The 26,288-nt window shown below is 50.0% G+C and overlaps 2 protein-coding genes across 3 annotated transcripts; both read left to right on the top strand.

The window, feature by feature from the left end:
- The first annotated feature begins 1,196 nt into the window (after positions 1-1,196).
- On the top strand, positions 1,197-6,451 carry CDC42EP2 (CDC42 effector protein 2). The gene is made up of 2 exons (XM_081154146.1): positions 1,197-1,319; positions 4,928-6,451. Exon 2 carries the CDS (start codon positions 5,287-5,289, stop codon positions 5,929-5,931), a length of 645 nt encoding a protein of 214 aa, XP_081010272.1. The 5' UTR covers positions 1,197-1,319; positions 4,928-5,286; the 3' UTR covers positions 5,932-6,451.
- A 4,214-nt stretch (positions 6,452-10,665) lies between these two features.
- Positions 10,666-24,472, top strand: DPF2 (double PHD fingers 2). Of its 2 annotated transcripts, XM_081154144.1 has the most exons (12): positions 10,666-10,813; positions 15,424-15,584; positions 15,958-16,065; positions 16,372-16,535; positions 17,364-17,456; positions 17,597-17,675; positions 18,185-18,226; positions 19,245-19,382; positions 19,512-19,640; positions 19,741-19,853; positions 20,726-20,807; positions 23,158-24,472. In XM_081154144.1, exons 1-12 carry the CDS (start codon positions 10,782-10,784, stop codon positions 23,232-23,234), a joined length of 1,218 nt encoding a protein of 405 aa, XP_081010270.1. In that variant the 5' UTR covers positions 10,666-10,781; the 3' UTR covers positions 23,235-24,472. The 2 variants fall into 2 exon arrangements, with proteins under 2 accessions (XP_081010270.1, XP_081010269.1); XM_081154143.1 differs by lacking the exon at positions 18,185-18,226 and having other exon boundaries at positions 10,704-10,813.
- Positions 24,473-26,288: the final 1,816 nt, after the last annotated feature.

The raw sequence follows: 26,288 nt of genomic DNA on the forward strand, positions 1-26,288 counted from the left end.
GCCATGGGGTCCTTGATATTAGTCAGCTGGTTAGCAACTGTAATTTCATCAGCAACCTTAATTATCCTTGGCCATGTAACAGAACATATTCATAGGACATGGATACCTCCGTGGGGAGCATTATTCTGCCTACCACATCTCCCCATCCCTTCCTCCCTCCTGATTGGCTGACCCCACGCCCACCTCCAGCCTCCTCTCTACTTCAGGATGGTTTGTTTTCCTGATTCTGCCTCCCTAAGCCACATTTACAGTATGGAAGCTTTTACCATCCTGGTCACACTGTACTGTCACGACTGTCACCCTCCAGAAAGCAAGGTCCCCTCACCCCATTACTATCCAGCCTTCCTTTGCCCCACTCTTCTTAGCAGTTGCCCACTGGGAAGGGTATCAGGGTGTACTGGGGACTTGGGTTTCCTCCATCTCCCTTCTTTCGACTGGAGGTCCCCATCAAGAGGGGGCTGAGTCCCCGGCAACAGGAACAGCACATGGGACTTAATAGACGCTCAACGCGTATTTGTCGAATGGTTAAATGGAGCAAGAGCACCCTTTCTTTCAGTCTATTTCCAGCACCTTGTGTAGGGCCTGCTCTTCAACAAATGTTTCTAGCGCTGTACGAATGAGTGAGTGAAGGGCCGGCGCTGTAAGGAGCCTAAGTATGGACCCCATCCCTGCGCCGCCCCCTCCGAAGCCACCCAGCCTGACGGCAAATACGCGCCCAGGCCGCAGCGCTGCGCACCCTCAAGGCCCTCTTTTTCTAGGGAGCAGTACACTCCAGAAGGCTCTCGAAAGTTTGTAATATTCTAACGTAGGCGCCTTCAAGGCCTCATTCATTCCCTTAGCAGTCGCTGAACGCACTCGCGCAGGCGCCTCCCTGACCCAGCCCTCCAAGGAAGGGACGCCCAGGGACGCCCTGGGGATGCTGAAGAATTCACTCTTGCGGTGTCGCCCCCTCAGCCCTTCTAGAACCAAACATTTGGGCTCCGACAGGCACAGCCCGGAGTCCACGGAGCCCAGTCCGGGCTCCCGACGCCGCCTGGCTCGCAGCAGCTGGAGCTCGGACTGGACGCCGCAGGGCAGCCGCAGGTCCCAGGTGCTGCGGCCCAACCCGCAGCCGGGACCAGGCCCGCGGCGCCCGCGAGTGGGGCGGGCTGTGGGCGGGGCCTGTCCGGGCGGCCCGGGCATTGGTCCCGCCGGCCGGGGGCGGGGTTTCAAGGGCCGAGGTCCGCACCGTAAGTTCACAGCCGGAATCGGCTCCGGCCGCCGCGGGGTCCAGCTCCGGAGCTTTCGCCGCCCGCGGGTCCGCTGCCTGCGCGCTCCAGGTGAGTTCACGCTGGGATTCTGCGGCCTGTCCGCGGTCCTGAGGGGTCCCCCGAGAGGGCCATCCCTGTGGCGCTCCGTCACAGCTCGCACCCCGGCTCCCATCTCACCTCCGCGCCGGTCCTTTCCCCGGAGCCTCGGGCTCCACGGTGTTTCCCACCCGCGCCTCGGTCCCAGCGGCCACACCCGAGTCCTCTCCGCCTGCTGGGCGCCGTGCATCCCGAACCCGAACTCCACCCAGTGCCCGAGCCCCACCCCACCCTACCTCACCCTCGGGGCTCGGGAGCGCCTTCTTGCAGCCCTGCGCCGCAGCCCCGGGTAGGGGTCGTATTTTTAGCGGATGGTGAGGTGTCTTCCTATCTTTAGCCACGGCCGCGAGCGTCCTGAAACGGATCCGGGCTGGGCTGGGCTGGGCTGGGCTGCGCCCCGGCGGAAGGCGGGGAGGGATCGGCGCGGGAACCCGAGCTGCGGCTGAGGAGCCGGACCCGTGGGAGCCAGGGGCGGGGGCCCGCACGCCGGAGCTCTGGCTTTGAGCCGAACGGTCACTCGGACATCGCCCAGGCCGGAAAGCGCGGGGAAGGCTCCTCCCAGAGCTTGGCGACCCGGATCGCCCCTTTCCCACCCTGATTGTCTGGTTGTGACACAGAATCCCCCCCACCCCCAAGAGAAGATCCCGCAGACGATCTGCAGCTGGTACGCGAACGTGCTGCTCCTTGGGGGCCGCCTGCCTGGCGCTGGAGGCGCGCTGGAGACCCCCGGCGTGCGCGGGGACGCCTCGGGGACTAGCGGGGATAGAGCGAGCGAGGGCGCCACCTGGCGACTCGGGTTCGAGCGCCGCTCCGCCCCGGGACCCCGGGAGACCCCGAGGCCTTCGAGGGGGCTTCTGCGCAGGCTGTGCTGGGCGGATGGGAGGAGGCGGACGCCTGGGGCCCGAGACCCTTGGTGTTTGGTCTTGTTGGGAGCACTGTGTCCAGGTGCTTGAGGAAAACCCTAAGCTATTTGCTGGATAGGAAGCCGGGCTGATAGTGACATTGGTGACCTCAATTGCAGTATAGCAGTAGGGGAGTCCCAGGAGATGGATTCAAGGTCAGTCTCCCGATTTTAAGGTCAGGCTGCTCTTTGAACACCCCTGGTAGGGAGCGGTCTAGTATTCCTTGTGATGGGAGGTCATTTTCTCTGAAGGATGCCCAGAGTGGCTGGGCACCAGTGCCTGCCCTTTCTCAACTAGCTGGGTGACCTCAGCAAAATTATTTAATGTCCCCAAGGTTCAGCTTCTGCCTCTGTAAAAGGCAGTAGTGACACCCACCCGTGCTGTGTCTGGGAGCATTAAAATGGAAGCTGAGCAAGGGCAGCTGGAGCCTGGGGTCTTGTGGTTGCCAAGTTTGAATTCTTGGGGCTTGATGGTTGCAATCCCCAGCTCTCCCCTGGATGGTTGATGCTCGCCCAACCCTCCTCGATAGCCTCAGTTCTCCCCACATCTGGAATTGGGCGGTATATCTGGCAATGAGTGAGACAGCTGTCAGGGACGCCCAATTTGTTGTGGAAACACTCAGGCTGTCTTGGCACCCCTGTGTAATGGGAGGGGGGGAACCTGGCCCAGGCTCTGAGCCATCCCACCAATCAGCCCCGCTCTCCCTGAGTAAAAAGGAAGGAACAGCCACCTCAGGACTTCTTGCCTGCCAAGGGGACAGATAGGATGTGTGTCAGCTTGCCCCGCCCCCCAGGCCTGGCTGGTGAACATCTGTTGGAGGGATGGGTGAGGGGACTCCAAGACCTTGAGGCACCCACCGCCTCGCCCACCCTCCCCCCAGCGCCTTCCAGGCTCAGCTGGAATTCTGCTGCTGGAGAGTCATTCCTTTGTTTCCTGTGAAGCTGCAGGTGCTCTGGGAGGGGCAAGATGTCCGGTCTCTGTGGCTCAGCGTGATTGACCCAGGGTGTCCGGTGCTGGGGTGGGTTTCCTGCGTGAGAGCCTGGGCTGAGGGGTGAAGACAGTTGGGGTTCTGCCGCTCTGCACCCTCCTTCCTGCCCCCTCCTGCCCGCCCCTCTTCCTCCCCTCACCCTGCCCCTGGCCGGGGCTGCCCCTCCCTGGCTGACTTCCCACCGGCTCAGCTCCCGCCAGCCTGCGGACAGGGCAGCGGGAGATGGTGGGCTCATGTGGGCACCCGCTGGGTGACCTTGGACATGTTCCTTTCTTTGCCTTTTGTGCTCTGATTCTACATCTGTACCCACGTGGCAGGGCCGATCCCCCGCCATGGGAACCAGAGCGAGCGCTGGCCAAGCTTCCTTTTTCGGTGAGCCCAGTCTGACGCCCCTTCAGAGCGTGTTTATTTTTTCCACATCAAAAATAGATTTTTTTTTTAGTTCATAAATAATATGTGCACATAAATAATATATGCTTATTAAGAACTTGAGATTATAAAAGTATGAACAAGCAGAGTCCCCAGAAATTTTACCACCTCTAGAGAACCACCATCGACATTTTGACCTCCATCTCTTCATATTTACATATTTTATTTTATAGTAACAGGACCAAATATTAGGTAATTTTTATCAAGAACACCTTTCCTCCCACATCACTGACCCTGCATCCCATCCCTGCCCCCACCCCAGTCTAGGTAGCTCCTATGACATCCTAGTGCTGGCCTTCCACCTTAGAACTCTTCTCCGTTCTTACATCAAATATAATCCTGTGCAGACCTGTAAGTGTAGGTCCATATCCAGGGTACACAGGGAGCGGGAGGGGAGCTGGTCGAGGCTTCCAGTAAGTGGAATCTTCTATGCTACAATTTTGCATTTTGTTTCTCTCCCTCTACAATGCCTTGTGGGAATTCCTCCAATGTCTTATAGCGCCATGGGGATGGTAGGAGGGTGGCTGTGATAACTAAATGAGATGTATTTGCAAAGAACTCAGCAAAATGCCAGACACACTACAGAACCCTCCCAAAAAAGATTTGCCCCCTCATCCATCTTCCCCTTAGGTGCTAGGGTAGGAAGGGGGACAGAAACTACATTAGACTCTGCCCCAGCCCATAACGGGGAGGGTCTCTCCTAACCAGGAGGAGAAAAGAGAAACTCTGTGACCTCACTTACAGGTGGGATGTGATTGGCCAAATGGGGGATGGGGGTGTCTCAGTCACATGGCTCTGCAGGCTGAACACCTACTGTGTGTCCAGCCCTGTGCCAGGCCTGGGTGGGTGAGATAGAGGTTACAAGATCTCTGTCCTTTGTCAGGTAGGGAACTGAGACCAGTCTATGATAGCCCTAGGTGATTTGGCACTTTCCATTTCTTGGGGAGCCATTGATGTGCAACAGGGGGTGAGTCCCTGGGCATTGGTTATGAGCAGAGCTAGGGACCCAGGGCAAGAGACCAGAGCCAGGATTTTGTGTGGGACTTCGGGCCTGTCATTCAGGTTCCCAGGCCTCAGTTTCCCCTCTTGTAAGAGAGGAGCTTGGCACTGGTGATCCAGGCCCTAAGGTGCAGTGAGTCTATGACTGAGCATGTGCTTCTTCCAGCAGGGCCCCTGCACTTGGGCTCCCAGGTCTGGCACAGGGGACCCAGAAGTGAAACAGACACCTCTGACTTTTGTCCTCCTGTCCCTTGGTGTTTCAGCTCCTCAGCCGTGGACCAGGGAGACCCTTGCAAGGACAAGACCAGGGAGCACTGTTGCCTACAAGATCTCCACCTTTCTGCTGCCAATTTCAGAAGTTTTCAACCCTTTTGGGAGAAAGTGTTTTTTGTTATCTCAACCCTCCGACTTCATCAATCATTAATTTTTCTTTTTCTAATTCCTTGGGCCAACTTTGGTCATGCTCCATACCCTACTTTTAGCCCTTTGACAAGGTTTGGTGTCTGACAAGCACCCTCTGGGTGTTTCTGGTTGAGTGGAGAGAGGAGGCAGCCGGAGGCTGTGGTCTCGGCAAGTGGACTGTCTCTAGCCTTGGCAGCCAGGCCTGGGTGGTGAGGTCACCATGTCCACCAAAGCGCCCATCTATCTGAAGCGTGGCAGCCGCAAGGGCAAGAAGGAGAAGCTTCGGGACCTACTGTCCTCGGACATGATCAGCCCACCGCTGGGGGACTTCCGCCATACCATTCATATCGGCAGTGGTGGTGGCAGTGACATGTTCGGTGACATCTCCTTCCTGCAGGGCAAGTTCCACCTCCTTCCAGGGACGGCGGTCGAAGGACCCGAGGAGGATGGCACCTTTAACCTCCCCTTCCAGTTTGCCCGAACCACCACACTAAGTGGGCGGGAGCTCCCGGATGGGCTGTCCCCTCTGCTCAAGAATGCCATCTCCCTCCCAGTCATCGGTGGGCCCCAGGCCCTCACCCTGCCCACAACCCAGGCCCCACCCAAGCCCCCTCGCCTGCACCTGGAGACCCCTCAGCCCTCCCCACAGCCTTCCCCACAGGAGGCAGGGAGTGTGGACATCTGGAGAATTCCAGACACTGGCTCAGCCCAAAATGGGCTGACCCCTGAGTCAGGGGCTGAGGAGCCCTTCCTGTCCCACGCCAGCTCCCTGCTCTCCCTACACGTGGACCTGGGGCCTTCCATCCTGGACGACGTGCTCCAGATCATGGACCAGGACCTGGGCCACACGCAGATCCCCACATAGGACCCCAGGGGAGCCAGGCTGGAAGTCCAGGCTGGGGTGAATGCTGAGGAGCAGGGGGTAGACATGGCTTTGGCCTAGAAGTCGGGATCCCAAGTCCTGCTTGTGCGGTTACTGGCCAGAGATTTCCCACTTTGAGCCTTTGTTCTCCCTCCCACCCTCTCCCCATGGACAGAGTGTACCTCATTGCTTCCCCCTGAAACCCACGAGGACACGTGCGGAACTCAGCCCAAAGGGCCCCGAGCATGTTGGGCCCCCTGGGCTCCCACTGCCAACTGCTCCTCCTTCCCTCAGACCCCTTGGATGAAGGCTCTGCTAAAATGGACTCCCCTTCACCTTCCTTCTGCCTCATCCCCCTCAGATGCCCTGATTGTGGGGCAGGGAAGAGTCAGGGCACCACCAGCCAGACCTTCAGTGTCATGTTCTGGACTGGGAGCATGGCATCAATGACTGAATCTCCCTCTACCCCATCCCCTTCCACATGGCCAGGGGTTCTGGTTGCAATAAAACTTGCTGCTGCTCATAGTTGTGCTCCCTCTACTCTTATCCCTGAAGACAGGCCAGTCTCTGCAACCTGGGCTGACCCTGGGGAGACCCTAGCTCCTGGCTTTGTGCAGGGTGGGCCCTGTCCTTTGGAAGATTTTACCTGATTCTGAGGGCCCGGAGCTGGGAGGGATCCAACGCTGCTAATCAGCAGACTCATCTCATCAGCGCTGTTTAATGAGCACCTACAGTGTACTTGGCCTGCTCGAGGTGCTGGGGACACAAGACAGACATGATCCCTGCTTTCCTGAAGCTTACATTCTAGGAGGAGAAAGATATTAAATTTGTAAGCAAGTATGATGATTTCCAATAGCGTTGAACACTGAACAAACAATGTGATTGGAAAAGCCTGGGGCAAGGGTACAAGGTGGTATTGGCACATTAGGGTGATCACGTGATTCTGAGCCAAACCTACGGCACTTATTAATAAGTACTTGTTCCCTGCATATATTTTTATGCTTGTCTTTACCCTCTTTAAACACAGTAAGCAGTGTTATTTTATGGCCATTATCAGATAATTCCAGTAGTATCTTAAATCTTTGTGGGTCAATTTGTTTTCTGTTGTTTGTAACAAGGGTTTCTTGTTTCTTTGTGTGCCTGATTATCTTTGACTATGGACTGAATATCATTCTGAAAAAATGTTTTTAGAAATAATTTGAAGCCTTGCATGACAGTACATTCCTTCAGAAAGGATATTGCTTGGTACCAAATATGCTTGCTTCTGCCAGGTGACTAGGGCCATTATAAGGATGGGTCCAACTTCAATTCAAGTTTAATTCAAGTTCAAGGCTTGAACTTCCCTGGACCACCCAGGTAATATGATTCTGTGCTACATGTCCATAGAAGCAGGGGTCCCACCTTAAAGTGTGTGTGTTGGTGGTGGGGTATCTGACTTCCTACCTTCGGCAGGCTCTGGGTTTTTATTTTTGGCCCTCTCCACCAAAGACTGCCAAACAACAGCTCAGTTTCACAGTTATATCTTCTAGATCAGTAAATGTCTCTAGAACAAAAATTGCTTTGAATTCTGGCCTTACGTCTCTGGATTTGAGTCTCCTAAATGTTGACTCAGTGAGTCTTCACTAGCTTTTCAATGCTTTAAAAATTTTTTTTTACTTTCTCTGATTTTTCATTTGTCTTCAGTGGGAGCATTGGAATTAAATACCTAACCAGGAGTCTGTCTCCAATTAACTACCTTAATGTAATATTAAGACGGTCCCCTGGGTTTCATTTACATTTCTGTCTCTCCCCACTGGGTAACAGCAATCCTATTACCCCTTATCAATTAGTATCCATCATCCCAGCCAATAGTGGTACCCCCTTTTTACTTGCCCAGTAGATGTAGAATGCAGAATGACCCACTGGCAGTCTCAGCTTGAGAAATCATATTGTGCCCCCTGGTGGAAGCATAACTCCCTTTGGTCCTTAAAGGCTCTAGATCAGCCAGAGCCAGAACCCAGAGTTGCAGGCAGAGGAAACATTTTGCAAGAGTCATTAGTTGAGATGGTAGCAAGTGGCTACACCCCCTACTTCCACTTCTTGGTTCCCATCTGTAAGAGAAACACTATAAACTGGTCACTGGTTCTGAGCATTTAGAATATCTACTGTTCAGTGAGGTAGCATTTCTTAAAAGAATCCTAAAAGAACTGAAAGCCATTGATGCTGGGCTCAAAAAATGCCTTTCCAATTATACAGAAGTAGCCTACTTATTAATACTAATAGATTTCATTTTTAAAATTTTATTGAATTATACATATAGGGAAGTTCACAAATCTTGTGTTCAATTAACTTTTAAAAAGTGAACAAATCTATGTAACCACTACCAAAGTGAAGAAAAGAGACATTACTAGCATCTCAGTAGCTACCTCATGCCCCTTCTTGTCACTATCCTGTGAAGGTAACCACTCTCCTGACTTATAGCCCCACAGTGTGTCTGTTTATGTGACCTTATAGAAATGGAGTCATACAAGATGTGCTCTTTTAAAACTGGTTTCTTCTATTCACAATTAAGTTTTTGACATTGATTAATGTTATGTAGCAACAGTTTGTTCTTTTCATTGCTGTTCAATCCATTCTGCTGCTGTGGGCATTTGAGATGTTTCCAGTTTGGGGCTATTACAGTTAATGCTGTTGTGAACATTCTTGTACATGTTTTCTGGTGTACAGGTCCATGATTGGAAATGGTGGATCATAGACTATGAATGTTTAGCTTTAGTGTTAGAAATCTGTGTTAATCAGCTCGGACTACTGTAACAAAATACCATGGACTGGGTGGCTTCAACAACAGATATTTATTTCTCACAGTTCTGGAGGCTGGGAAGTCCAAGATCAAGGTGCCAGCTGATTCCATTCCTGGTGAGAGCCCTCTTCCTGCCTTGCAGACATCTGCCTTCTTGCTGTGTCCTCATATGGCCTTTCCTCATGGAGAGAGATATCTCTGTCTTCTTAAAAAGCCACTAATCCCTATCATGAGGGTCCCACCCTCATGACCTCATCTCAACCTAATTACCTCCCAAAGGCCCCACCTCCAAACACCATCACATTGGGGGTTAGGGCTTCAACATGAATTCGGGGGGGTGGGGGGACAGAAACATTTAGGCCACATCACATACTTTTGACTCCTGCATTGGAGTCAACTCTGATATCCTTTGTCCCCACAATCATTTGGTTCCCAGAGGTAAAAAAACTGCACCTGCACCAGTATTATCTCTGGTTTTTCTTCCAAGCTGCTGACACCTATTCTGCAAGTTTGTACAAGGTAAATAATAATAAATATCTCACACCCCTCATCTGCTAAACACGATTTTTTTTTAATCCTCACTGGAGGATATTTTTTCCATTGCTTTTCAGAGAGACTGGAAGGGGGAGAGAGAGAGAGACTGATATGAGAGACACATTGATTAGTTGACTCCCACACGCTCCAGGAATGGAGACTGCAACCCAGGTACGTGCCCTTGGCTGGAATTGAACCCAGGACCCTTCAGTCTGGTTAGCGGGCCAACGCTCTAACCACTGAGCCAAACCAGCTAGGGCCAAACACGATTTTAAGGCACAGTGATGTTAAGATGTGCCCTGATTCTGAAATATTAAAATGGAAGGAGAGGGCAGAGAATATGTGCACTTTGGACTTGATGAAATGGGTTTATGACAAGGACCAAAGACCAACCCCTGGGGACTCTGATAGTCATAAGTGGGACAGAGGACAGAGTGTCAAGAAGATACACTGATGGAACTGACAGTGTGATAGGACAGCCAGGTGTGTGTCTCAGAAACCTGGAGCAAAGTTTGAAAAAGGGAATGGTCACTGGTGTCATGGGAGTTGACAGGCTGTTGAGGACAGAGAAGAGATCTCTACATCTATTCAAACGGAGGTCGTGGTGACTTTGTTAGGAGCTGTTTCAAGTGAACTGGTGGGAACAAAATCCCCACTAAATTAGGCAGAAAGACTTGGAAGTAAGTCAACAGAGATAGGGAGTATAAACAATATTTGCTATGAAAAGGTGGAAAGAAATGGGATGATAATCGAAGGCAGGCATGCGCTTAAGGAAGGGCTTTGCTTTTTAAAAAAGGGTATTAAGCCATGTTTGTACACGAATTTGCCTGATTCCTCAGTGAAGGGGAGATGAATGGTGCAGAAAGGGAGAGTTGCAGGGGCAAGTTCTTCAGAACCTAAGCGAAGGAACAGCTGCAACAGGAGGAGGAAGCCAGGGAGAAGAGGAGGCACCAGTGAAGCTGGGGGCTGAGCTTGGTGGCGGGAAGGGGAGGTAACTTTTGTCAGACCCCAATATGTAGGCCAAAGAACTACCCGGTTCTGGGCGTTAATTTTCCTGTCCCTAAAGTGGCCACGTTTGGCGTCCCAAGGGGGCTGCACTACTCTCATCCTCCGCTACCCACCAACCCCCCGCCTATGGTGAGAACAAAGGGTTAATCGCAAGGTTAAAGGTCGGCGAGGTGGCAGGACGCATGCGCCCCACCTAGCCCGTCTCCGGGCCGGCCGTTTCTCACCAGCCTCGCCTTCCCCCGAGGCCCCGGCCCGCTCTCCGCCCCTCCTCCCGCTCCTCTAAATGGAAGGGCGGGGCTCGAGCGGGGGCTGGGGGCGCGGGCCCACGTCCGTCGCGCCTGCGCGTCGCGCTCCTCGGCTCCCTGGCCCCAGCGCGCAGGCTGGAAGCTCGTTCTCCGTCGCTCGCTCTCGAGGGTGCGCGCTCGGGCGGCGCCTGCGCAGAAGGACTAGGAAACTGGGTCCCCCGTTAGGTCCCAGCGCCTGCGCGCTGTGGGCTCCGGGCCTCAGGGCCTGAGGGAGAGGAGCAGGGAAGATGGCGGCTGTGGTGGAAAATGTAGTGAAGCTGTGAGTGGCCGTTTCTTTCTGTCCTAGGCCGGGAGGTCTTATAAGGGGCCTGGGAGGAGACGGCGGTGCGGGAAGGGACGAGGCGAAGAGAGGGACGTGCCCGGAAGGCCATATTGCTACTCCCACTAGGGAGGGCAACAGGAGACTCCAGAGAAGACGTTGCGCTTCTTTGGAAACTTGTGGAGGCCCTGAGGGGGCACACGGAGCCCCTCCCGGGCAGCCTCCCTGGGCTGTGCGGGGCTGTGCGGTCGGAGCCCTCTTTCAGGCTTACGGTTTCCAGAGTGTGGCGCCCTTGTTGCGTACGAGAGACACAGCCCGGGGTCGCTCCCGAGACGTCGCAGTCCGGAGGAGCCCGGCCGAGGGCGGTCCCGGGACCAGCTGTGTCCCCACGGAGCCGGGTCACCGACCTCTGCCCATTGGCCGTCCTCAACCGGCCCTGAAGCGACAAGCTCGGCAGCTCTGCGCGGTCAAGCACCGCGGGACTGTTTTGTTCTAAACAGCTGCGTGACGTGGGGGGTGGGGGTCTTGGGTATCACGTACCCAAAACCAAAAATATTCTCGGGAAGAATCTGTTCAAGAACAGATATAGGAGGGAAAGAACTTCAGGGGAAAGGGCCTTCGCGCCGGCCCATCCCAGCCATGAAAATACGGGAACTGGACGGAAGCTGTCCAGGGCGCCTTTGCAGCCTGGAGAGGCATCTAGGTCGGCTGTCTTCGCGGTAGGCAATCCTTGTGCCGGGCAGATTTCGAGCAAAGTTAAAGTGAATGGTTGTTGGGGAAATGGAGAATGGCCTGAGAGCTACGAGTGAAAAATGCTTTGGGACTTGATTTAACCCAGCCCCCTCCCTGAAGAGGAATCTGAATGAGTTTTGAAATGTGTTCATGCCCCGCGGCGAATAGAGCAGGCTCCTTTTACATTAGGCTTGGTGCCGAGGTAGGAAAGTTGAGAGGTGTCTAGTTGTCTAGTTAGGGCTTTTGGATTTTGACTGGATGACAAGGTAAAGGTTTGGGAACTGTTCTTAGGGACTCATAGTTTCTCCGCTGTCTTTGTGGTGGGCTGAGCCTCACTCTTCCCAAGAGCCTTTTATGAGAGTATACTACTCCCCCACTGCCTGGAGCCTTTTTGAGAATGCTTTCCCACTTCCATTAAGCTAAGTGCCTTCTCCTCCTCTTGTGGCTTTTATTTTTCATTTTTTAACTTGCTTTCAGCTGGATCACCCTGCCTCTTTCAGCCGTCCCTCCTCCGAGCATTATTATCTTTCTCTGTGATCTGCCCACTCCAGTTTCCCCAGCTCTCTTCAGGCTGACATTTCCCCCAATTTAGAAATGGCGCTGTTGATCTACCACTTACATACTTATTCTTCCTGATTCAGATGTTCTTTCTTTGTTTGCTTGCCTTTCTTTGTTGACTCCCCCCATCCCATGGTAAGGGGAGGTTTTACACAGGTTTCGTGCTTCCCGAAAAAGAAAGCTAGTACCTTGGAAATTTTACTATACCGGGGAAATGTCAGACTTGCCTAGATTTTGAGAGTTATATGTAATGAGATTTTTTTTTTTATGTTGAAAGACTTTCTTTAGGGAAATAGGGTTGCCAACCCTTTTCTGTAGTGTTAGAAGTGAGGGGTTGCCCATTTAAATAGAGCATGACTTGTTTCTCTTTAAAGAATTATAGAGATTGTGAGGTTCACCATCCACTGGTTTCTGAGTACCAGTAATGAGAAACCAATGTTCCCTTCCTTGGTTTTAGCTGCAGAGGGCTGTGGATCACAGTTAATACATTTTTGTACAGAACTTTCCCTTTAAGAAGGGGCTTGCGGGGTCAGCCTGGCTTAGCAGTTGAGCTTGAACCCATGATCCAGGAGATAGTGGTTCGATTCCCCATCAGGGCACATGGCCGGTTGGGTTTTGGACTCTATCCCCAGTAGGAGGCGAGCAGGAGGCAGCCAATCAGTGACTCTCATCATTGATGTTTCTCTCTCCCTTTCCCTTCCTCTCTCTGAAATCATTAAAGATGTATTTGGGGGGAAAAAAAGAAGCAGCAGCTTCCATTCTTCCAGTACCATTCTCACCCTGGAAAAAGATGGGTTCCCTCTGCTTTTTTGATCACGATGTGCCTAGTCTTCTAGTAGCTGAGGTTATACACTGAAGTCAGGACTACTAGCTCATCTTTTGTGACTTACATCTTATTTTTAAAAATATGTTTTTATTGATTTTTAGAGAGAGGAAGGGAGAAGGAGAGAGAGAGAAACATCCATGTGAGAAACATCAGTTGGCCACCTCCTGCACACCCCCTACTGGGGATCAAGCCTCAACCCTGTCATATGGAACCTGAGACCCCTCCGTGCATGTGCATCAGATAATGCCCAGCCAACTAAGCCACACCAGCCGGCTCTGACTTACATCTTGTCCTGGGGGAAGACTTTTCCTATTTGTAAATTCTCTATCCCTCCAAATGTGGTATCATAATTGAAATAGTCTTTAAGGTGTCTTACGAGGGTAAAATAATAGCTGTGGCTGCTGACCAGTTTTGAAACCTGAATTAGGTAATAAGATCTAGAATAAAGTTAGCTTGAAATTTCTTGCAGTAGGAAACTTAAGTTTTTAAGAGCTCTCTCTCGTTCTCTTGCTCTGTCCTCATCAGATCCTCTCTCCCCCCAACTTGTGTTTCATTCCTAGCTCTCTGACTCTCAAGACAGTTTTCCCCATCTTCTTAAATTCCGCTTAACTCACAAGAACTCTGATAAAACGTCTCTCATCCATTCCCCTCAAACTGTTCAGCCTCCTTGCTTTGACTTTGCAGCTCTCAGCCCGTCTAGCCCTTCCTTCCATTTGACTTCCAGTGTCAGTATCAATTCCCATCAGCAGAAACAAAGGAGCTGCTGCACTCAGCCTTGTTTATCCAGTTTTCCTCTGTGTTATGAGTACGTGGCTGCCTCCTAAAGGCGAGCAAATGTGAGCCTGTTCCATTCTCTCTCTCCACTCTCTCTCTCCACTCTCCAACACAAGATTTATGCCTACCTCAAATTACAGTCATTACATCCCGTTGAATCCAGCCAGGCTGTCTTGTGCTGTCACTGCCTTGTGTGTGGTGTGTGTCTTTTTCAGTTGCTGGGAACATGCTGAGCTCTGCCTACATGGTCTGTTGCGGCTGCTCAGTGAAAGCCCCCCTCAGATTCCAGAACAGTTTGTTGCTGTAGCTTAAGATATGGACATAAGCAACACAGACTTATGCTGTCCAGCTTCTCATGCTAGAGATCTCCCTCTCTTAGAATATGTTGGAGCTTATCTAGTCCTATCTCCCCAGTCTATAGCAGAGGAACGAGTTTCATGTAGTTTGACTAAACGGTCACGTTTATTTGGTGACTTTTAGCCAAGCCAGGTCTTTTTACTCCCAAATCAAATAAAGCTGCACCAGACACCTTCATGGGTTACTGGAGATACTGTGAGAAAGAAATCACCTCTGCCCTCTGTTTAAGTTGATCCAATATATAAACATGAATAGTTACAGTTCAAGCTCCAGTGCTAATGTGCTTTTTAATCCCTAAGGATGAGAACAGGATTGTTTCTATGTACGTGCTTCTCAGAACCAGATAACCCCTGGCACTGTGCAGTTCCCAGCTGCTTAGAACACTTAAAGGTTTATCTCTGATTAAGATTTCAGATTGAGTCTTTTGAGTCTAAGAAGGTTCTTTCCTAATAATTTGATGTTGAGAAAATGGAGAAGGGCCTAGGATGGGCCTTTGAGCAAACAGGTTTTGTATCAGTATAATGATACTCAGTAAAGAGTAGGCTTTAAGGAAGTTCAGGCATTTTCAGATGTTTTTTGTTGACTGTAAACTTAGTATATAGAAATAATTAGTTGACCAAGTAATACATAGTTCAAAATTCAAAAGATATAAAAGAGCAAATAGGAGAAAGTGCCCTAGTCGCCTGGTTTTTCTCTGGAGGCCCGCAGTTTCTTTTCCTCCTCTTTGTTCCATAAATGGTAGCATCCTATAACACTTCTCAACGCCGAACCTTGCTTTTTCCCCTAGTTATCTTGGAGATTGTTTACTATCAGTACACGAAGAGCTTCCTTTCTTTATGGCTAAAGAGAAGTTCGTTGTATAGATATATTGTAGTTTGCCAACTATGTTTTAGTAAGTCTCCCAGACTTTGTTGAATTCTTTTCCTCTTTTATAAAAAGGAGCTAACCACTGCTTCTGAGAGTCATGAGGATTAAGAGAAATAGCATCTTTCTTTTTCTTTCTTGATCCCCTTTAGAGAAATAGCATCTTGAGTAGCACAGGGATTGGACTGATGAGTGGCACAAAATGAACATTAGTTTCTTTTCTTTGTGGGTTACACTTAAATCTGATTAGACACATGAAGAAATCATGTGTTCCTGATGGTAATTTATTTGTAAAGTACCTTTTCTCATAATGGGTTAGTGACGGGGCTTGGTGTCCCATGAGGCAGAAATGGAGGCAGATAGAACCAAGAGAACAGTCTCCCAGTCCCTTGAGCCTTCTAGAGAAGCAGATGGGAAGGAAGAGGGATATTTCAGCACTCTGTGCCCTGCCCCCACCTCCAACACATACACATACACCTGATTGTTGTCTTTACTGCAGCCTTGGGGAGCAGTACTACAAAGATGCCATGGAGCAATGCCACAATTACAATGCCCGCCTCTGTGCAGAGCGCAGCGTGCGACTGCCTTTCTTGGACTCACAGACCGGAGTAGCCCAGAGCAACTGTTATATCTGGATGGAAAAGCGACACCGCGGTCCAGGTGAGGGTCCAGGCTCAGGAGCACAAGGAGTAAGAAGCTTCCTCATTTTAGGGATGAGCCGGCTTTCCAGCAATGGATGAATATGGTCTTCTCATGATTAGAAGCCCAGGAAGGAAGAAGCAGACAGGTTTATACCAGCATCTTGGTTTTCTGCAGGACTGAGGCTGTTATTGGGCTTCTGCAGAGCTATGTGTTAGCCAAGGCCCCTGAGTTTACATCTATTTTTCTTTTCCATAAACTATCCCACCCACCCCCAGCACTGCCCATATTCCTCCCTTGGTCTAGAACTTGTGGGGCCTACTCATTTAGAAAGTGTTCGACATTACTTTCTAGGACTGGGTTAGGGCTTGACTTCTCTCCCTTCCTTCCATAGGATTGGCCTCTGGGCAGCTGTACTCCTACCCTGCCCGGCGCTGGCGGAAAAAGCGGCGAGCCCACCCTCCTGAGGACCCAAGACTTTCTTTTCCATCTATTAAGCCAGGTAAGCACACTCCTTCCTGAGCAGGGACATGGCCTGCTGCACGATAAGAGGCCTGCTAGTCTCCTCTTATATACCAGGCCTAATGCTAGATCCTGAAGATACTAAACTGTGTAAGATGTGATACCTTTCTTTAAAGAGCTCAGTCTAATAGAAGAGACAGGTGAGCAGATAATTTACGGTGCCAAGTGAATTAGGGTGTCTTGGTTCCTGGGTGAACTGGCCTGTGACTGGCCTAGCACTCTGTAGACCCAGAGCGGTCTGTTTCCAGCCCTTCTGAGCCTTGCCTCATCCTGACCTTGCCTGCAGACACAGACCAGACCCTGAAGAAGGAGGGGCTGATCTCTCAGGATGGCAGTAGTTTAGAGGCTCTGTTGCGCACCGACCCCCTGGAGAAGCGAGGCGCCCCAGATCCCCGAGTTGATGATGACAGCCTGGGCGAGTTTCCTGTGACCAACAGTCGAGCACGGAAGGTATAAGATTAACACTCTGGCTAAGGGAGCTTTGATGAAAACCAGCCTCCTCTTCATCAGAAGCCACCCAGTAATCAGAATGGAAGCAAGCTGTGGACCAGGAGGCAGGTCCCTGGAGATCTGGTGTTTCATTTCCTAATTAGTGCTGGGTACTGACGGGCTTCACTATTAGTCTTTCCCGCTCCTTTCCCTCTAAGTTCAGACTCTTTCTCATTCATCTGTCACAAAAGTTTTTTGGTGCCTAGGGTTACATAAATGAAATAGATCTGTTCCCTGCCAGTAGGCACATAAAACTATAAGAGCTAAAAATACTCCAGCCCAGTACTAAGTACTTTTCGATCATTTTCTCTAGTCTGTACAACTTTATGAAGTAGCTACTGTGGTCCCCATTTCACATACAGAGACACTGAAACAGTTGCCAAAAATTCCCTATAAGACAACACAATTAAGCAGCAAAACTAAATCTAGTAAGTGAGGTGCTGGAAGGGAACCACTGATAAACATGTTTCCAGGGCAGCAGATCAGAGGTAGGAGAGGGCATAGCTACTTGGGGTATCAGGGAAAGCTGTATAGAAGCATGGCATTTGATTCAGCCACTTCGAGATGGTAGGAAAGGCATTACAGGCTAAGGGAACAACATGAAGAATGGGACGAAGGAGGGAGAGCCCAAAACAGTGAAGGATGGGATTATAGGGTGTTGAAGGGCAGCAGTGAGAAATGAGGCTGGAGCGAAGGGGCCATGTCACAAAGGGGCCTTGCCAGTGCCATCGTCGGGGAGCTTTTGGATGTACATTATTTCTGCCCATCCTAATCCTCCTATCTACTCAGCGGATCCTAGAACCGGATGACTTCCTGGATGACCTCGATGATGAGGACTATGAAGAAGACACTCCCAAGCGTCGGGGCAAGGGGAAATCCAAGGTGAGGGGCCAAGGTGCTGCCTACAGCCTGGGGCAGGGGGGCCTGTGGACTCGAGTGAGGTTAGCAGCCACTTCCAGGAGAGTTTAAACTCCTTAGGCCTAGACACCTTAGTAAGAGCATCTTTTTGCTCTTTTTGGCAGAGTAAAGGTGTGAGCAGTGCCCGTAAGAAGCTGGATGCTTCCATCTTGGAGGACCGGGACAAGCCCTATGCCTGTGACAGTGAGTGCCTCCCAAGTGGGTGGGTAGTCCTTGCCTTGGACCCAGCTCCCGCTTAGGATATGAGAGGAGGGAGGGCTGTGTTTTTGCTCAGAGTGGTAAAACAAGCCTGAACTCTTGTCCTGCTGCTGACCGGTACCCTCTGAGACCCTTGGGAGGCCCTGGATTCTGCAATCTGATGGGTGGGACCTGCATGCTCTGGGAGAGACTTCTGCTGTACCCTGGGTGGGGGTGCTCGTGAGGGGGCACACAGCAGGCAGAATCAGCCTCTTGATAGATGGCATCTAGGTCTGCTGGCCCCCCTCAAGCCAGGGCCCCAGAAGTCCAACACCAAGTTTTTCAATGTCTGTTCTCTCTCCCCCTTTTCTCTGAACCCTACTTCTGTCCCTCCACCCTGGGAGCACCATCGCCGCTGGGGTTTCTCTCTCGTTTGCTCCGCTTTCCTGCTGCTGCTGCTCCTGTCACAAGTATATCAAGGCCTTCTTCTCATGACTTTTCTTTCTGTCTTTCAGATAGTTTCAAACAAAAGCATACCTCGAAAGCGCCCCAGAGAGGTAGCTCTCTCAACTTTTCAGACTTTTGGTTTTCCTATCCCTTTTTCCCTCCTCCCTTGTTCCTCCTGCCTTTCTCATCTCCTGTGATGCTAATTTAAAAATCTCTGGAATGACTTGGGGATAGGAGCAATGGACCTTCTGTTATGCTCCACTCCTCACAGTCCTGGAAGCTTCCTTTTCCACTGCTTGTCTCCCACAAACTTGCTCCTAGGGCTGCTCAGGCCCACTGCATGGGGTGGCTTCAAAAGCATTGTAAGAAACCCGTTACAAACAGATCCCTTTGCTCCCCTTTCCCTAAAACAGCCTCTTGGTGGTCAGCTGATGTTCCCCACCATGCTGCCATCTCCCATCCTCTTCCTGTTCCTTTCCTGCTGGCTCCCTTGCTCTATTTGGTGTCACTGCTTAAAACTACAGGGTGCCTTGTGGAGATCTGCTTTCCTTGCTGGTTGGTGGGGTTGGGCAGGGCACAGATCGGTCGGGAGTGTTTTTGAATTTATTTGGGGGCCGGCTACCCTGCAGACTCAGTTGCTAGGTTATCCCCAAGAGACCCAGGCCCTATTCCTTTATCCACTTTGGGCAGAAGTGAGCTCTGTGTTACATATGGGGTAGCACAAGCCTACCACACTTACTAAAGGGGGAAAGTCTGGATTATTTTCTTACCTTTCCTCTCCTTTCCTGCCATATTGGAAGACTATAGAAATTCCCTTTACTGACCTGGAGCTCCCCAGTCTATTTCCAGGGCAAGTGTTGCCAGACCAGGGTTCAGCCTCATAGACAACCAGTGTGGAAGAGTAGAGGTGGCCATGGGCTGGGGTTTAGTAGGGAGAAGAGCCACAGAAGCTGGAGAGCCCTGGGGCCTGATGCTCCTGGCCAAGGGGAGGCAGCCATCATGAAAGGCCTGGCCCAGAACAGCTGATTGAGATGGGGCGGTTGCCTCTGCCTCACGTGGAGCCCCAGAGCTTAGAGGGAGAGGGATGTGGCACTCTCAGATCCTAACACCTTTCTTCTTCCCACTCAGTCTGTGGGAAACGTTACAAGAACCGACCAGGCCTCAGTTACCACTATGCCCACTCCCACTTGGCGGAGGAGGAGGGCGAGGACAAGGAAGACTCGCAGCCGCCCACCCCTGTTTCCCAGAGGTCCGAGGAGCAGAAATGTAAGTTGAAGTGTCAGAAGTGGGGGAAGCAGGATTCGGCCTGGTTATGAAAAACCCTCCTTTCAGGGATGTTGAGAGGCCTCGAGGCCTCCAGTGGGTATCATCAAAGTTCTTTCTTTCTCCCTGTAGCCAAGAAGGGTCCTGATGGATTGGCCCTGCCCAACAACTACTGCGACTTCTGCCTGGGGGACTCAAAGATCAATAAGAAGACAGGGCAACCCGAGGAGCTTGTATCCTGTTCTGACTGTGGACGTTCAGGTACTTCCAGCCCAGGGGCACGGGCTGCCACAGTCAACCAGGTCACCCCTTTTCTCCCCCATTTCCGCTGCCTGTTTCACTTGCTTCCCCCCCCCCCCAGGGCATCCGTCTTGCCTGCAGTTCACCCCTGTGATGATGGCAGCAGTGAAGACCTACCGCTGGCAGTGCATCGAGTGCAAATGCTGCAACATCTGTGGCACCTCCGAGAATGACGTGCGTTTCCCTGCCCCTCCCAGGATGATCCTCAGCTCTGTTTTTTCCACAGTTCCCTCTGAAGTGAACTTTCTTTTAAAAGGGATCAACACCCCCTCCCACATGCCCCTCTCCAGCATCCCAGGTGGAACTTTGTTTGGCAGATGTTTATTGAGTATCTATCTACATGGTGTCAGACACTGTTCTAGGCACTAAGGACACCAAGCAAGACAAACAATGTCCCTGTTTCCATGGAATTTACATTCTTGTGGGAATAAGCAATAAGCAAGGAAACGAGTGATTTTTATGATGTACCATGAAGCAAATGAAACAAGTAATGTGGCAGGGAGTAACTAGATGATTTGGATAGTCAGAGATGGCTTTTCTGAGGAGGTGATTTTGGAGTTGAGGTTTCAGATGATACAAAGGAACCAATCGAAGATTTGAGGTGGAGCATTGCCAGGAAAGGAGCAGCGAGTGCAAAGACCTAAGGTAGGCAGGCCAGGTGTATTGAGGCCAGTGTGGCTGGGTGGAGCCTTGCATTGGGAGAGCAGGTAGAAGATGAGATTGAAAGGCAGGACCACTAGGTCTCAGGGTTTAATCAGGGCAGTGATGTGGCATGTCTTATATTTTAGAAAGATAACTTTTGCTGCTCTGTGGAGAATAGATTGTAGGGGACACTGGAGACCATGAGATGAGTTATGCGGCTGTTAGGGTAGGAATGGACAGCAGTGGTTTTCTATCCAGAGATGTCCACATCTGTACTTATCTGCCACCTATCTTCTTGGAAGTAGCAGCAGTGTCTACATAGTTCTCCATCTGCCACCAGTGGCCTAACTGAGGCCCATTAGTCATTCACCTCCTCCTTTCCTCTTCCATCTTGTCTTCTCTAGGACCAGCTGCTTTTCTGTGATGACTGCGATCGTGGCTACCACATGTACTGTCTTACCCCATCCATGTCTGAGCCTCCTGAAGGTAGGTTGCCTGGATTTCTTAGAACTATTATTAGTAACTTGGACCGTCACCTGTATAATAAATGAGTTATCAGTGATATATCCTTCCAATTTGGGGAGTAGGCACTTTGTCTTCACTCAGTTTAGAATGCATTCCTAGGATTTCAACTTCAAGGGTATAATGTATGCACATTATCACCAGATAAATTTACAAACACAGAATATCAGCAGCTGGAGAGAAAGCAGACACCGAGCAGAGAACAATTACTGGAAGGAGTGATTTGTTTTCCTCCAGCTAGTCCAGGAAATTCACTTCATAGCTTGTCTGAAGTAATGTTTTGGTATCAGGTCTTTGAACTTGACAAATTTAAGTTCATTTCCACTCAGTCTGGAAGGGACTTGAACCTAGAGCCTGAATGGGTCACTGCAGTCCTTCAGTATGTGCTTAATAATGCTCCACATTTATGGAAGCTCTTTGAAGAAACCAGTGGTGGCACCAAAAAATGGCTACCTCTCCAGTCCTCTTCCAACCAAATTTCTGTGCTAAACTCCTCCTTTATGGAAATTCATGAGCTTACTCAAGAGGATGTGAATGCCCCAGGAGCTATTACTGTGCACAAAGGATGTGGGCCAGCATTCTAGGCAAGAGAGAATGACTCACTGTGTGATGTAAGCAGGCTTGTAATATAAGTCAAATGGTGTCATCCCCTCTTCCCCCCCAAGAGAAGCGGACCACTAACAAAGTCTGAGTCGTTTAGCAGCTGCAGGGGAGCATTCTGCTCTTATCATCTGTCATGCCGAGTTTAGAAATCTACTTTGGGGAGAAGTAGTGAGTTCTGTGTTTGATTTTTTAACCATAAAATATAAATTTACAGATAAAATTCTACATTAACTGTAGGACTTTCCTCTTGAAGTACTGTTAGACACTAAAGTAGTGGAGAGCTGCAGGCAGCTGATGGGCCCCCCACAAAGCCATCAGATAGTGTAGGCTCTAGGTCAGGGGTTAGCAGACTGTACCCCACAGCCAAATCCAACTGCAGCTAGTTTATATAGCTTTCAAGCTAAGAATGATTTTCACTTTTTTTATTTTGAGAGTATGTTCATTAAAGCTGGAGACAGTGAAACGAAGGAAGGGCTTAGGATAGAAGAAGCAACAGGAGAGAGCCTAGGTGGTGCTCTGCTTTGACTCCCTAGAAATTTTAGAAAAGAAGTGATGACCCATAGCGGGGCTGCATGGACTCACTGAATAGTCAGAGAAAAGGGGACCTTGGAGACAGGTTTGGAGGTTAGCCTGGGATAAGCTGCCATTGCCCTTTGCTATCCTGGTTGTAAGTCTCATGGGGACCCTTAGATTTGGGGAGCGAAAAGGTGCACGCCTGAGAGGGAAGAAAAGTGTGGGTTTGCTCCAGAGAGAGCCCACTGATTTTCACGTTTTTAAAGGGAGTTTTAAAAAAAGTAACCAAAACTATATGTGGCTCACACAGCCTGAAATATTTAACACACTGATTATTTACAGAAAAGGTTGACAGCCTTTTCCTGCGTGTTGTCCTTTGGGTTAGAAAGGACCTTCTTATATTTTTGAGAGTCACATATCTCTGAAGAGCTGATAAAAGCTGTGGATTTTTCCCCAGAATAATCTCCAAACACATATAAGTACAATTATGCTTATAATTTCAGGGCTAATTGTGTTTCTCAAAAAAAAAAAGCATAAGAGAATCAACCATAGTAAATATTAATAAACAAGGTATGAGCCAGTTATTTTTCGTGTATAAGGGACATTATTTCCTGTTTTTCTGTGAAACTAGACTTGGCCCTAACAAGTTGGGTCTTCATAGATCACCCCCTTTCCCTGATTGGGGAAAGCACCCAATCAGCCTTTGCTCAAGCACCTAGTGGTGATGGGGAGCCCATCTCATTTTCTGTGGTTTTCACAGAAAGTTGCCTTATGTGGAATCAAAACTGGTTTTTCTAGAGTTTCTATTCATGATTTTTATTCTAACCTTTGGAGCCATGAGAACAAAGTCTGGTTCTTCTGTAATCACAAGGCTAAAGCTGGGATGCTTTAAAAATTATATCTTCCCAGGCTCTCCTAGAGATTCTGATTTCATAGGGCCAAGAGGATCTGGGAGTCTGTATTCTGAAATAGTTCTCCAAGTGATTATTTCTTTCATCTCCATTGAGAATTATTTTTCATGACATTTGAAGACCTAGCAGTTTCTCCCAGTTCAGGATAACTGTGAAATTTGACATGTAGAATGTCTCCCGTCCTATCTGTAGCTGATCCTGATACCAGAGGTGATTTGTGGGGATTGGAAGGACAGCAGATTAGGATTGTCTGGGACCCATCCTGACCCCATTATGCTTCTCTGTAGGAAGTTGGAGCTGCCACTTGTGTCTGGACCTGCTGAAGGAGAAAGCTTCCATCTACCAGAACCAGAACTCCTCTTGATGTGGCCAATCCCCCTGTTCCCCCCATATATCTAGGGCTGTTTCCTCCTCTCTTGTTTTTCATAACCCATCTTTCCCTTCCTCCTCTCTTTCACAAGTCCAGAGAACGTGGGGGTGGTTGTGCCAACCTTCCTTTGGCAACAGCAAGCTGAGGTGGCACTTCTGACTGCCTCTGGCCCCAGGCCCTCAGGGAGAACGTAGTAGCATACTGCCCCAGGCGTACCTGTGGGCCCAGCTTCTCATGGCTCTCCATGAAGTGCATTCACTTTGCCTGCCTTGGGCCCCGGCCCTGGTGATCACAGGGTTCAAACAGCATCCACTGGGGTGGGGGGGGGTGGGGGGGATGACGACGACACAACTCATTTCTCTCAGCTTTGCCTCCACACCTGGTCCCCAGGGTTTTCCCTTCCTCCAGAGGCGAGCCAGGCTGGGACCTCTTTACCAGGAGTAGCTGGGAGTGAGCAACTGAGCAAACTGAGGAAGCACTTGCAAGGAGTTTTCCATGCCCTTCCTGCTGCTGAGCCTCACCTCCTCCCTCCAGAGTGGTTCTCTGCGGCCCTCTGTTCCTGCTACCCAGGATCCTTTGCCTGAGCCAGTATGCTCTTGGTCACCCTCTGGGTTCTGCCCTGTCCCATCCCAGGGAGAATAGCAGCATCACCCTCATTCTTCCTTGTGCTCAACTGGCTCACTCTCACAAGCAGTCTCTAGTGGACTGCAGCATTCCCCACCCTTGGGATTTCCTGCCTTCTGCCTCCCTTCCTTATTCCCTTGGTTTTGTGGGGAGAGGGGAAGAAGCATCAGGGGTCCAGGCCAGCCGCTTAGGGGTCACAGGGAGATGTTGGACAATGTGCCTGTTTCTTAACTCAATGAAAAAGCCTACCTCCGAAATCCCCTTTTTGTTCTTCCTGGACCTGGGTGTTCAGCTCCTGCCCTTAACTGAATTGGGAGCCTCTGCCTCCTGCTCTGTGGATCCTGGATCACAGGGAAGCCACATAGACATCCCTTTCTTCCCTTGCACGCTCACTAGCAGCTGGTAAGGTCTTCACACCCTGATAACTCAGTTTTCTGCCTAGTGGCACTTAAGTAGTGGGAGGGACACTCCATGCCAAGACACCCTGGCATGGCCTTCCCCTTGGCTGTGGGCAGGCTCTGATTCACTGTCGCTTTGGAGTTGTGTCTTTTTTCTTTCTTTAGTTCCTGTATTCTAAACATTAGTACAAATAAACGTTTTTACACAGAGCCCTCTGCAGGATGGTTTATCTCCTGATTCCCTTTCTTGGTTATGAAGGCCACTTCATTCTAAAACTGTCTTAGGACTGTGGGGCAGTTTTTTTGTTGTGTTGGTTTTTTTTAATTGATTTTAGAGAGGGGAGAGAAACATCAGTGTGAGAGAGAAACATCGATTAGTTGCCTTCCATATGCACCCCGACCAGGGATCAAACCTGCAGTGCAGAAATGTGCCCTGACTGGGAATTGAATCTGTGACCCTTCTGTGCACGGGAGGACACTCAGTCAACTGAGCCACACCAGCTAGGACAGGACTGTGGTTTTTAAATGTTTTGAAATATAGCTTTTTCTCCCAAATTACAATTTTTGCTGAAGCCCAATCTGTAAAGCAGATACAGAATTGGGTATTTTAATTTCTTATGTAAAGTTAGGTTATAACAGTTCCTTGTTATGAAGAACAATAAAGTTGTTTAATATAAAATTTGTGGCTCTGGCTGGGTGACTCAAGTTGGGTGGAGCATCATTCTGTACACCAAAAATGTTGCAGGTTTGATTCCCAGTTAGGCAATACCTAAAATTGCAGGTTCAATCCCTGGTCAGGGCATGTAAAGGAGGCAGCCGATTGATGTCTCTCACATTTCTTTCCCTCTCTCTAAAATCAATAAAAACATCCTCGAGCGAGGATTTTTTTAAAAATACAAAATTTGGGTTAAAATCAGCTTTAGCATCCTGTTTATTTTTGTATTTTGGTTGATTTGGAGGAAATTCAGCTAAACTCATACAAAAGTGGTGACAGGTTTGTAACAGTTGACCTTGCAATTTGAGATACTTAAAATGGGGTCTAGAAGCTTATTGTGTAAATATGGAATGACGGACACAGGAAAACTAATGGTGTCACGATGGGACACATAAAGGTTTTCATATGGGTTATGAGCATGAGGAGCAGAAACACCTCAGCCATGCTTGCCTGGTGTTCATCCATTTGAGTGCAGTGTGTTTGAACTCAGCCCATAGTGCAGGACTGCAGCCTTCCTCGGCATGGTTATATGCACAAAAGTGAGTTTTCTTTCCCTGCAGCCAGCCTTTTTACAGCTGCTATAGTGGATCGTATGCATCTCATTTGAGTATGTGTTTTGAAATTAAAATTGAAGATTTGAATCAATCTGTTATGAACCCTCAATGTATCTTTAGGGTTTTCTGGAACAGTCTGAAAGCCACTGTTACCTAATGGAAGGCAGTGGCCTGGGCCATTGCCTTAAGTAAGCAAGCAGGGTGCTCTGGGTTGGGAATTGTGTTTGGAAAAGAACGCAGCTTCTGTCCATGCTTTCACCCAGAAGTAGGCCGGGAGTAGGAGGAAAGCAGTGATTCTTGGTGGTTGAGCAGTCTAAGCGGCAGGAAAGAAACGTGGAAAGAAAATGTAAAAAAATGAGAACGTTCTAGCAGGTATAAGGAAATTTGGAGAGGGTTTGCAGGTGGTGGGATTTAGGATTGGACACAGAAGGATGGGGGCAGGACTGAGGTAGGGAGGGAAGCTACGAGATCGGCAGAGGTGGGGATTCAGATCTGTGGCCCGAGCCTACCAGTCAGAGCTGTGAGGGAAGGAAGAGGCTGGAAAGCCGGTGAAGGATCAGGGAACAGGCCCAGACAGAACTGACGGTTACTAAGGAAGGGAGCGATCATTACATCTTGGGTTTAGGAAATTGAATCCTGCCAACAGGTACCAAAACTAGTAAAAATTAGTCCTTACTCGTCCCAGGCAAGTAGTTTCTCCGTAGCCGGGTTGCCACTTAGGCCAGTGCTGTCCGTGGTAACGGCTTTTGTGTAGCGT

Source organism: Miniopterus schreibersii (assembly GCF_964146895.1).
Source record: "Miniopterus schreibersii genome assembly, chromosome: 12".
Taxonomy (NCBI): domain Eukaryota; kingdom Metazoa; phylum Chordata; class Mammalia; order Chiroptera; family Miniopteridae; genus Miniopterus; species Miniopterus schreibersii.

Bases quoted from the DNA above. Each gene is read 5' to 3' on its own strand.
- DPF2 (XM_081154144.1), top strand. From the start codon at position 10,782: ATGGCGGCTGTGGTGGAAAATGTAGTGAAGCT. The intron at 15,585-15,957 runs GTGAGGGTCCAG...TTCCTTCCATAG, and splicing joins AAAGCGACACCGCGGTCCAG to GATTGGCCTCTGGGCAGCTG. The intron at 18,227-19,244 runs GTAGCTCTCTCA...CTTCCCACTCAG, and splicing joins CTCGAAAGCGCCCCAGAGAG to TCTGTGGGAAACGTTACAAG.
- CDC42EP2 (XM_081154146.1), top strand. From the start codon at position 5,287: ATGTCCACCAAAGCGCCCATCTATCTGAAGCGTGGCAGCCGCAAGGGC.